General features: G+C 38.7%; 1 protein-coding gene across 5 annotated transcripts in view; it reads right to left on the minus strand.

The window, feature by feature from the left end:
* MED21 (mediator complex subunit 21) overlaps positions 1-12,314 on the minus strand; it is a 34,266-nt gene extending 21,952 nt beyond the window's left edge. Inside the window, exons 1-6 of one of the 5 annotated variants that reach the window (XR_014252333.1) lie at positions 12,208-12,314; positions 8,116-8,230; positions 7,469-7,569; positions 6,653-6,909; positions 4,790-4,833; positions 72-177 (exon numbers count right to left, since the gene is read on the minus strand). Coding sequence is in view for 1 of the 5 variants with exons in the window: in XM_082419919.1 (XP_082276045.1) it covers positions 6,733-6,909; positions 7,469-7,569; positions 8,116-8,230; positions 12,208-12,249 (435 nt within the window). In the remaining 4 variants the exon portion in view is untranslated. Of the gene's footprint in view, positions 1-71; positions 178-4,311; positions 4,834-6,421; positions 6,910-7,468; positions 7,570-8,115; positions 8,231-12,207 lie in introns of those variants that run through there. The other 4 variants (XR_014252334.1, XR_014252335.1, XR_014252336.1 and 1 more) reach the window with 4 other exon arrangements.
* Between the last annotated feature and the right edge of the window lie 639 nt (positions 12,315-12,953).

Below are 12,953 nucleotides of genomic sequence, written 5' to 3' on the forward strand. Positions count from 1 at the left end.
CAATAGGCAGGGACAAGGATGCAGAGCAGGGACACGGCGGCAGGCAGTTCACCTTCCTAAATTCTACTCACTGTTGAACTTCTGAGCAGTTCGGGAGACAGCGGGAGTCAGTCCTGTGGAGGAAGATCGAAAGGCCTCTTCCATCAACATCTATAACTGGCTAACAGCAAACCAGTTCTGCCGAAATCAAACACAAGTGAAGCAAGATATTATGCTGCTTAAAAATGTGTTGCCTCACTATTTACAATAGCCAAGACATGGAAGCAACCTAAATGCCCATTGACAGATAAACATAAAGCAGTTGTGGTATATATTTAAGATGTTATGGAAAAACCCAAACGGACTTTTTGGCCAACCCTATATATATAAATATATATATATATATATAACGGAATGTTAGCCATAAAAAGAACGAAATAATGCCATTTGTGGATGGACCTAGAGATTATCATACTAAGTGAAGTAAGTCAGAGAGAGGCAAATATTGTGTGACATCACTTATATGTGGAATTTTTAAAAAAATTATACAGAGACTTCCCTGGTGGCACAGTGGTTAAGAATCCGCCTGCCAACGCAGGGGACACGGGTTTGAGCCCTGGTCCGGGAAGATCCCACATGCCGCAGAGCAACTAAGCCCGTGTGCCACAACTACTGAGCCTGCACTCTAGAGCCCACAAGCCACAACTACTGAGCAGCCCACGTGCCATAACTACTGAAGCCCGCGCGCCTAGAGCCCGTGCTCCACCGCAATAAGCCCGCGCACCGCAACGAGGAGTAGCCCCCGCTCGCCTCAACTAGAGAAATCCCTCATGCAGCAACGAAGACCCAATGCAGCCAAAAATAAATAAATTAATTAACTTTTAAAAATGATACAAATGAATCTGTATACAAAACAGAAATAGACCCACATACATAGAAAACAAGTTTACAGTTACCAGGGGGGAAAGGGGAGAGGGATAAATTGGGAGATTGGGATTGACATATACACACTACTATATATAAAATAGATAACCAGCAAGGACCTACTGTATAGCACAGGGAACTCTACTCAATACTCTGTAATGACCTATATGGGAAAAGAATCTAAAAAAGAGTGGATATATGTATATGTATAACTGATTCACTTTGCTGTACACCTGAAACTAACACAACATTGTAAATCAACTATACTCCCAACAAAAAATTTTTTAAAATGTGCTGCCTTAAACCTTATCATTGAAAACATGACCCTTAAAAATAGTTTACATGAAATATTGAGTTTTATTAAATACATTCCTTCCTGTTCAAGAAAAAGAATATTATTACACTTACCTTAAACGACCCTCTTCCCAATAGAATCCCCTTCTTTCCACCAGAGAGGTAATCAGTGCCCTGAATTTTGTCTTTGGAATCTCCTTGTTTTTCTTTAAGTTATATAAACATACATGTATAGGCCTGCCCTGAACATATGCAGCCCTGGCCAAGAATACTTGGAAGCCTAGGGACCATATATCCAAATTATAAAATTTATAAATCAAGCTAGCAAAGTGTTAATTAAAAAAATAATAAGTAAGTTTTGTCTTCCTGCATGGAAAAGTGAACCTTCTTGAAAACCTAGAAAGCCAGATTCAAATTTCTCGGATTACCAATGAGGCTGAGCATTTTCGCACCTTTATTGGCCATTCCTCTGCTGTGAAATGATTATTTTGTGATTTTCCTAATGGGTTTTTTTTTCTTATTGATTTTTTTTTTTTGGATTCATAGAAGGGTTTTACATATTCTAGATACTAACCCTTTGTCCAGTTCCAAGTATTGTAAATATCTGCTGCAAGGCTGAGCTTGCATTTTTACTCTTTTTGGAGTACTTTCATGAACAGAAGATCTAAATTTTAATGCATTTAAATTTATTAACCTTTTCTAAATTAGTTAATATATGTAAAAGTTTGAAGCAGTGTCTGACACATATTGTTTATTGTAATTTTTGTATTCTATTCCTTTATGATGTGAAATTTTTATATCTAGTTTAAAGAAGCCTTTCCTATCCTGAAGTTATGCATATTTTCCTAAGAATATCTTCTAAAAATTTTAGATATTTGCCCTTCACCTGGCATGAATTTCTTTTTCTTTTTCCTATTTTATAACAGCTTTATTGGGAAATAATTAGCATACCATAAGTCACCCTTTTAAAGTATATATTTCAGTGTTTTTCAGTAAACTCAGTTGTGCAACAACGTCCACTAATTCCAGAACATTTTCATCACCCCAAAAAGAAACCCCATAGGCACTGACTTTAATATATAGCATATATATATAACCAATATCCAGCACAATTTCTATTCTTTCCCCAGTGATTCACAACATCATCTCCGTCACAAATCAAGTTTTCCTATCTGCGTGGATTTCTGTTAGATCTCTATTCTCTTCCATTGGCCTATTTATCTATCCCTGCACTAACACATGCTGTCTTATTAAAGCAAGCTGTCATTCTATATTTTCTCATGAGAATATTGATTTCTATTGACACTTTGTACTTCCATATAAATTTTAGAAATAACTTGTCAATTTCCACAGAAATCCCAGTTGGAAAGTTAAAATTCTGTTACATCGTGAGGAAAATTGATATGACTCTTCTGTTTCATAAAGATATTACTCTCTATTTTATTCCACTTTTAAAGACTATTTTAAAATAACGTTTTATAATTCTTTCCTCAATTTTTGTTCTGTTTCTCCCTAAATGTTTTACATTTTTATTGTAAACTTGAAAGCTTTTTTATTTGGCTATTGAAAATGTTTTTTTCGAAAACATTTTTTTCTACAATAAGAATTTTGTTTCCATTTATAATTATTTCCTTTCAATGCTTAAGTGTATTGGTTACTACTGTTGGCACAAAATGAATAGATGTGGTTATAGCAGGCATCTTTGTCTTGTTCCTAAACTTAAAGAGAATGCATTTGATCTTTCAATATGTTTGCAGTATTTTGTAAGCTACTCGTCACCTTTAAAATTTGTTGTTTCTCCTTTGCCAAGAGTTTTTCATTAATGATGTTGAATTTTATCAAATGCTTTTCCTGCATCAAGTTAGATGATCCTGATTTTGATTTTAATCTGCTAATGTCACAAATTACTATTTTTTTTTTACTTTTTTTACTCATTACTATTTTTAATCAAAGATCCCATCAATTCTAAAACATACCATGATTTTATGCTCCATTAAGGAAAGAAAAAACAGCTGCCCACTGAATATTCCAATTTAAGATACAGTTAAGTAAAAATACAGGCATTTTAGAATTGATAAAAATACAAAGTAACTTATAAAGAAAAACTGCCATGCATTCTTGGGGTTAAACACAAATTTATTGTGATGTATTCAATTTTGTATTACCCTCTGGCTTTGCTTTTTTTTTTTTTTTGCATGTTCATGAGTGATACTGGTTAATTTTTATTTTTGTACTGTCCCTGTTAGATTTTGGGAATAAGATTTATCTATTTTGTATAATACTGGAATTTTTTTCTCTGAATGTTTAGTAAAACTCACTAATAAAACTCTCTAGGCTTGGAGATTTGTGGGGTAGAGTTTTGACTACGATTGAATTTCTTTATAATGGTTAAAGGATCATGATTTATACATCTTCTTGAGCCTATTTGCTAACTTGTCTTTTTTTGTAGGCATATATCCTTTTCATCAAAATTTTCAAATTTATTGGCATGAAGATACTCAGATTTTCTCAAATATTTAAAAATCAATGCATATGACTTTTTCTTTAATTCTTCATATTGTTTATTTATGCCATCTCTCTTTTTTCCTTGATCAAACTTGCCTAACTTGTCCATTTTATTACTCTTTTTGAATCCCAGCTTTTCTTATTCTCTCATGGTATGGTTGCTTTCTTAGTTTCTTCTGTTACGATTTATTATGTTCTTCTTTCTTTCAGTTTGAAGCTTAACTCATTAATTTTCTGTTCCCCTTTTTCTAATATAAGCAAGGAACGTAATATTGCATGTCCTAAATGCTGTCTTAGTGGAATGCCGCAAGTTTCTATACGTAGTTTGTTTTTATTAAGTTCTGAATTATGTCCTAATCTCCGTTATCATTTCCTCTTTGATCGCCAAGTTGTCTCTTAGTGTTAGGTTTTTAACATTCATCTCTATTAATTTTATCCTGAATGTACACACAAGATGTTCTGAATCAGAGATAGATTTCTTATTACTTTAAGGTAAGTAAGTGCCTCCGCCCCCTTTACCCCAGACTTAGCCCTGGGGCTGTGCAGTAAGAGTCATGGGATTTTTTTTCCCCACACAGTGAGTGGCGTTACGTAAGAACAAACCCAGACTTCGGTACGACAAGACTTTATTGGAAATATGAGAGGAACTATAGGGAGGCTATAGCAATGGAGAGGATGCTCTGACCGTAAGAGCTGCAAGCAGCTCAAAGACAGATCAGATGCCTTTACAGGAACGAGTAAACAAGGCTAGAAAGCTCTGGGTATGAGGGAGTGCGGGGAGCAGATGACAGAATGGGACAGCTGATCAGGGAATGTCTTTTTTTTGTGGTCAGTTTTCAGGAGGTGTTGTTGAGGAAAGACTATTCCACATTCCAGCGCTGGCTCAGGCTGAGGGTGGATTCAAGTTCAGGAGCCTGTCGCGGAGCAGCCTGAAGTTTGATCACGTCAGGTTAGAGGGCATTTTGCCCAGACTGGTCTTTGGGAACAACCAGTTCAACTAACTATTTATGAGATAAAAAACAGGAATCTGGAGGGTCTAGGTCTGGCTTTGTCATAGGCAGTCAAAGGAGTCATCTACACATCTCACCTTAGTCATCTTGGGAAAGGAGGTTCTTTGCAGTAAGCCATTTCCTGGAATACAACAGAGTAAAGGGATTTCTTAACTGTTCTGTCCATACATCTATTTCAGCTCTGAGGATCTCCTAATCCCATAGCCACATCCACAAAATGATGCCTCAGAGAAGTTGCTGCAAACAATCTTTATGAATTATGTTATACAATCTTCATGCATATTTCAGAATATGTATTGCCCTTTTTCTATAATACCTTAAACTGGAAAAAAAAAAAAGGCAATTTCAAATATAAGAAGTTTCTTTCAGGTAAGAGTAATATTTTAACAGTAGTCTACTGGCTTAAGGCTGTAATTCTTATTTCTCTCTCTTGGGGCTAATTGTATTGAATAGGGTTCAGTATTTTGAAGGTTACTTTCTTTTGTGAGCTCCTTATCTTCTACTTGATTCCAGTGTTTAAAAATAAAATGAATTTTAAGTGATGTCAGAGAAAATAAGCCTAACATTTAAATTATCTATTAGTGTGGATAACATTTAACAATTTTAAAAGTTAATGAGTCTATGGACTTCCCTGGTGGCGCAGTGGTTAAGAATCCGCCTGCCAATGGAGGGGACAAGGGTTCGAGCCCTGGTCCAGGAAGATCCCACATGCCGCGGAGCAACTAAGCCCATGCACCACAACTACTGAGCCTGCGCTCTAGAGCCCGCGAGCTACAACTACTGAGCCCGTGTGCCTAGAGCCCGTGCTCTGCAACAAAGAGAAACCACCGCGATGAGAAGCCCGCACACCGCAACAAAGAGTAGCCCCCGCTCGCCACAACTAGAGAAAGCTCGCACACAGCAACGAAGACCCAAGGCAGCCAAAAAATTAATTAATTAATTAAAAGTTAATGATTCTATAAGTCGTCTTATTGTAGTTAAAATGTACCCCTAAGCAGTATTTTTCAAGAACTGTAGAAGAGCTTATTATTCAAGGAGATCCAAGAGTTGAATGCATAAGCATACTTGATAAAGCTAACACAAATGTCAACAATAACAAAGTAAGCAATGGCAATGGAGACAATGATGCTGAAGTAACCGCTGTAGCGGAAGCATGTTCTGGTCAATTAGAACGCAGCAATAAAGGCTGAGAGGTTTACAAGATCAGAAGACAGAACCTTCGGATAAATAAAAAGAATGAGAAGGAATCAATGACTCAGGAAACATACTTCACTGTGCAAATTAAGGAGAAAAATGGAAAGAAGCAGGTGAAGAGATGTGGAGAAAAACAGCTGAGAATGAAGAAAATTTTTCTCACAATAGCATGGGAATTCCACAGAGGACTTCTTAATAGAAACAAATGTGGAGATGAACTAGAATGGATATGAGGTTCTACAGAAAGAGGAAAAAACTTCCATAAAAGTGACCTAATATCTCATCCAGCCACACCAACTCTCTGCTTCTTAAAAAGCAACATGGTTTCAGAATCGTTCCTTGCTCAAGCTCCAAATTTATACCATGTCACCATTAAAGAGGCAGAAGGATATCAACCTAAATTCAAAAGTCCACTATCTCTGCATTTACCACCTCTCCGCTGGCTTGAGGGAGGTTTTGATTTGTAAAGACTGGAGAAATATGACAAAAATAAAGACAGAAATTACATCACAATAGAATTTTATAGTACATCTGTTTAATTATATTATGACCATTAATGCAATATCTGCCTCAATAATTTAACCCAGATAATAAAAAAAAAAAGGCATAATGACAGTTTAAAGCTGGTTCAATCACGATTGTACAAGCTTATTATTAAGAGCGAAAACAGAAGACTATTTAAAGTAGCTAAAAAGATACCATGTGTCATAGTGCTTAATGTTTCTGTAACTGTTGGTAAGGCTTACATCTAAATCTGATGCAGAATTCTTAATGGCATTGAAGCAGCTCTTTTCTCAGCCTCACGCACGGTATATGTACACTGGTGCTATGAGTCCGGAAGAGACTGGCTATGGGTACCACTTCTTGTCTTCAGCTGGGACTGTGCAATATCAGCAAGTGCGCTCTGTATCTTTTCCAGAAGCATGTCCCCTCGATAAACAACATCCTCCAGACATGTGGCAGCTTCGTGATTTTCTTCTTCCAGCTTATACAAGCTTGCAGCCTTTATAAGACACAAATTTAAGAATGTTCTGAGAAATGAAAAACTTGGAGATTAATGAAAGTTGAGACGGAAAGAACCTGCAGTAAAAGTATTTACTTTTAAATCTGATGACTACACAACCATTGTGATAGATTTTTCAGCTGCAGAAATCCTAAGATCAGATAACTTTCAGTGGCATAAATCCTAAGATCAGAGTTTTCCCTCTATGAATTATTTAAAAGATGACTTTTCGATTGGAGATCTCTGCATGGCTACATGAGACTCCCTTCCACACTGCTTTCGGACACTACTATTCTACTCCACACCCAGAATGTGCCCCTCCTCTCACTCTTCGCAAGGAAAAGAAGCAAACTGAGGAAAATGGCAAGTTTTCTTTAAGCTCAAAATTGGACAATTATATACATTCAGCTCAGTCTTTAACAGACTACAGTAGTTCACAGTAAAATTCCCACTTTAAAATTTAGAGTAACTTTGAAAATTGTAACAAAAGGAACTAAATCTATCTCTTTAATTCAAAATTCTCTATTCACAAAATTCTCAAAGGAAAAGAGATTTCTACCTGTAAAGCAGCTGTAGATTCTTCACTGGGTAAGGAATCTATCAAAACATCAATGTCTTTTGCTGTTCGTGCAATCAACGCTGCAAAAAGCTGGGCATATTCTAGAGAAAGACAGTACTCATTTAGGATATTAGAGAATCTCAAGTTTTCAGAAAGAGAAATTAAACTTTATGAAAACAGAAAACTTCATAACTTTCTCTGTAGCAGGCTTCTAATGATTAAAGTATAATTTTAACACATCAATTCTATTACGTTTGAGAATTAGCTTTAATATTAACTCAAATTGGAATGTAAGCATAATGTATATCATTTCATTTATTAGGACAATACAGTGGTCACTTGAATAAAGGAATCTATAAACGGGATGCCTTTCTTATTAAGGTCCCTCAAGTAAAATTCAGCTAAATTCATACAATTCTCCTCTAAACAAGTAAAACATCTGTTATTTGACAAGAAAAGAATTATGAGGTGTTACGTAAATTGACTATAACAAATTCATTTCTTTTATGACAAACTTGTAGTAATATTCTCAAACAATAACATTTTTAGAAAGCCATAAATAAGTTGAATTTTTCAATAAATCTAATTTTAAGGGATTACAGGTAATGTGAGAGTCAAACTAAGAGAAGCCAAGAAAATCTATTTACCTTCTGTAGGATTAGCTGGCTGATCTTTGTTAATGGCTGTCTGAATATTACTGAAAGAGGCAGGAGGACCACACTGCTGCAACACTCCAATGGCATTACAAAACTGATCTGCAAGCTTGAGGCCAAAGGAAATGTGGCAAAGTTAGAAAGGATTTATCTGTTTTACCGATTTTATTGGTAACGGCAGCAACAATGTTTCTATGATAATGATCTCTGAGCAAGAAAATAAAACAGAAAGGAGTAATTCTGGATAACATAAACCAGTTATTAACAATGATTAAATGTTTTAATCATGCAAAGAAACTACATTTGGTTTTAATCATGCAAAGAAACTATGTTTGGTATCAATCAAAGAAATACAAAATAATCTTTCTTTTCTTCCCAGGGTAACAGAATGACAAGAGAAATATATGCCAATACTTACTGCAAGCACAAGTAAAGACTTCTGGGGAAGTAGTGGTGGAAAAGAGCAAATGTGATAGGCAAATATCTAAGAATGGCCCCAGGGTAAATTTTAAAGTGTGACTCGTGTACAAACTATACGACCCCTTTTCTGAACCTAGAGTAGTTACAAGTATAAAAGTGGGGAAAAGACTGCACCTTAAGTATTCTGAAATGTTTTTCTCCAGGACTCAAGCTGTAAGCTCCCAGGGCTCTAAAAGTATTCCTTAAGCAGTTTTGAAGATTGAGAATACCAAGTCCTTACTGAAACCATGTCCCATGGAGTTAATGGAAGCTGTCACGCTAACAGAAATACTGGAGTATGTCTTACAGAACAGCAGATAAGGGAACAGCTTGTTAGAAACCCCTCTGCTTGTAACCTGCCTTTAATGATTAAGACTGCTTTAGTTTTTTTTTCTTTCCCTAACTGCACACCCTCCAAGCTTCACGTAGCCCATGTAATACAGCACCAGACTTCTTACCACCCCTACAGATAACGCTGCTGATGCGTGCATCACTGTAGTAACAGGGGCTTAAGTTGTTTTCCAGAAATTTGGAAGATTTGGAGTGGGCTCCTGCCCAGTTCAGACCAGTTAAGAATAGTTGGGACCACCAACCCTAAAACTGGTCCCGTGCACAACACCAATTACCTCACCTTTTCCCTACCTCCACCCACCTTTCCCCAGGCCTGAGAACACCCTGCTTCTTTACCCCATAAAATCTCAAGCCTCTTGCCTTCTGGGAAGCAATCTGAGATTTGTTCTCCTGTCTCCTCACTCCACTGCCTCCTGAATAAATAAACCCCTTCTCTGCTGCGAAACTCGGTGTCTCAGTGTTTGGCCTGCTCCAAGTCCAGCAAACAAACCTGGCTCCATAACATTACCATCTCCAAACCTAAGATTCCTAGTCTCCCCAGCAACTTCTCTCAATAGCCCCGACCTCTCAAACCTCAATTCCTTATCTCCAATCACTGAATCAGCATTTCCACTAAGTTTCGCTGCCACTATTTGAATGACAGAACTCAAAGTCAACTGTTTCCTTTGTTTAATATCTAATTTGTATTGAGAATCTCCTAGTCAACCAGTCTAACTTCAGACTCAACTTTCCTTTCACCTTCCAATCCTGCCAGTACTACTACAAACTTTCCCTTTTCCTTCTACCGTCACTGCTGCTGTTAGTACAACTTCACACAAGAATTGTTTACAACAGACTCCTTATTAATTTCTAGTTCTTATTTTCTTTTTTTAAATTAATTATTTATTTATTTTTGGCTGCTTTGGGTCTTCGTTGCTGCAAGCCGGCTTTCTCTAGTTGTGGCGAGCAGGGGCTACTCTTTGTTGCAGTGCACAGGCTTCTCACTGCGGTGGCTTCTCTTGTTGAGGAGCACAGGCTCTAGGCATGGAGGCTTCAGTAGTCGTGGCTCACAGGCTCAGTAGTTGTGGCTCACCGGCTCTAGAGCACAGGCTCAGTGGTTGTGACGCACAGGCTTAGTTGCTCCGCAGCATGTGGGATCTTCCCAGACCAGGGATCGAACCCGTGTCCCCTGCATTGGCAGGCAAATTCTTAACCACTGTGCCACCAGGGAAGTCCCTAGTTCTTATTATTTTCTATGTTATTTTACTCTGCTCAAAAATTTTGAGTTTGCCCCTGCATGGTCTTCAAGATAAATCTCCAAGTCTTCAGGCTATTTCAAAGCTTTCAATAATCTAAGTCAACCCTACTTGTTCATTATCTACTCCTCCTTCACATATGCCTGACTGGTGATAAATTCATTCCTGACTACACTGCTTTTGCTCACATTTTGCAAAGGCAATAGAGTGGCAGTTAGTGCTCTGAAGCTGTACAAACATGGATTCTAATTCTGGTTCTGGTAACTCGAGTTTTTTTTAATTTTTAAATTGGGAACATTCTCACATTATAGCATTGTTATGAAGAATACAGAAAACACACACAAATATTCAATGCACTGGCTATCTGCTCTGTCCTTATGAAGCTCTCAAAATCCATTCAACAAATATTTATCAAAAATCAACTCTATGACAAGCACTGTATATAACTGTATAAACACAGTGATACAGTGAACAAGACAGTTTCTGCTCTCATGGAGTTCTCAGCGGGTAAAATAAATTTTATTTTAATAATTTCACAAATAATTACAATTCTGATAAATGCTAATAAGATTCCCTCTATTTTAGTTAGTATCACTCAACAGTTCACTTTACTTCAGCACTTACAGCTGAAAACACTCAATTCATTACAACTCCTAACCACATACTGCTTTTGCATTATTTAAATGTCTCTTGAGTATATGACCTCTTTCTAATCAGACTGTAAACTCCTCAAGGAGTATTTCTCTGTAACCATGATGGTGCACCCATCATGGATACCAGGCACCCATACCAGTTAACCTAGAGGTTTTTCTCCAAAATCCCATGATCAGCCTGCCTACCATGGAGTTAAGGGCCATATTCACTTTTCCTTACTATCCTTCTGGCTATGAGACATGTATGAATACACAACATTTCCCCTAAAATAACATTTGTATCCAGCAGCATCATTACAATTTGATTTTGTAAAGCCTCAAAGGAGTATCTCCCTGAGGGAGATTGGTTGGCAGCCCAGGCAAGTCACCAAAGGTAGAATTTACCTTGATGAATTCATCAACATTTAGGGGCTGGCCCTCACACACAAAGTAGATCAGTTGCTCGTGAGCAGATTCACACTCTTCAAGTGCACAAAAACTAATAACAAGAATACCAACTTATTAGCTTCCAGTGAGAAAAAACTGGCAAGAGACCAGGTACTTGGATTTTCCAGTCAACATCTCACCTGGGACATCAAATTATAAATAGAATGACAGAAATGTAAACAATTTAACTCAATGGTAATAAGTATATGAATTCTTTGGTTTGCATATACTTTCTACGTAGACATACAGGAAAAATAATCAGAAAGATCAAAGTAAGGGGGGCTACTCACAACACCTGACTTTTCATAGGGAGCAGACCTATTGGCAGGCATTTTTAAAACCTTAAAGAAAGATATACGAAGGTCAGAAGATTCACTATCATACAGACGTCGGTTTTCCCTAAACTGACATGCTGGGGGCGTGGCCAAGAAATGGAACCCTTGGTCTATAGGAACCAACAAAGATGAAACAAAACTTTTCATTTTACTATCACTCCCGCCACAACCTGAAAATTTTGGCTAAGGAATATTCTCGGCTAACATCTAATGAGAAAGATCCAATCATTAAGAACACGGATTGCCCTCCGTGGGTTAAAATTGATAAGGGGAAAAAAGCTTCCGCTTCCTCTCCCCTCCAGGCCAAAGAGGAGCAATCCCATAAGCACCACTGACAAGAAAATAAAACCTTTCCGAGAGAACATGATAAGGCCGTGAAGCGTGACAGTCCACGCAGTGAGATCCTCCACTTCGCAGGCTAAGAGGCCGCTGGCTCCCGCACCGCCCCGCAGCCGGCCTCAGACCTTCCAGACCGCGGCGCCGCCTCCCTCCAACCCCAGCGCTTGATGCTGAAGCCCGGCCTCAGTCCACTCCCCCGTTCCGAGTTTTGTCCCTCGGACCTCTTTTTCTGCCTTGCTTTCTCTCGGGAAAGAAGACGACGGAGATTAATCGCGTGCAATTGCTCACCGAGTTCACGGCGTCCTGCAGCTGCGTAAGCCGATCCGCCATGTTCCTCTCGCAAACAAAGAGACGCGAAAGCAGCTGCTCGTACGCAATTGGGCAGCTCTAGGATGCGTCATGGCCAATCACAGGGCTGCGTTCTTGGAGGGGGTGGAGTCAAGCCTTACTCCACCCCCGGCGCGGAGGGGGTGGGACTTTCCGGAGGCCTACTTTATATAGATTACCTCCACCTGAGGCGACTCAGCTGGGCCCACGTTGAGTAACGCGGGGACTGTACAGGGCCCACTCTGTTTGGGGACCAACATACTTTCTCGTGGCTTTTAGGTGTTAAACACTTTACAGAGATTGTTGGGTTATGCGGTTTTTAAAAGTAATTTTCCCTACCCTCCCTTGTATCCATTTATAAACATCGCCTTGAATACTTGCATGGACCACAAAACACACACAGCAAGCAACTAAAGAATACTTGGGAGTCACGGTACCGACTTGAGTGTCAAGAAATCCAAATTAAAGTTCAGCAAGCAGGGCTTCCCTGGTGGTGCAGTGGTTGAGAATCTGCCTGCTAATGCAGAGGACACGGGTTCGAGCCCTGGTCTGGGAAGATCCCACATGCCGCGGAGCAGCTGGGCCCGTGAGCCACGATTACTGAGCCTGCGTGTCTGGAGCCTGTGCTCCGCAACAAGAGAGGCCGCGATAGTGAGAGGCCTGCGCACAGCGATGAAGAGTGGCCCCCACTTGCCGCAACTAGAGAA

This window comes from Balaenoptera physalus (genome assembly GCF_965194825.1).
Source record: "Balaenoptera physalus genome assembly, chromosome: 13".
Taxonomy (NCBI): domain Eukaryota; kingdom Metazoa; phylum Chordata; class Mammalia; order Artiodactyla; family Balaenopteridae; genus Balaenoptera; species Balaenoptera physalus.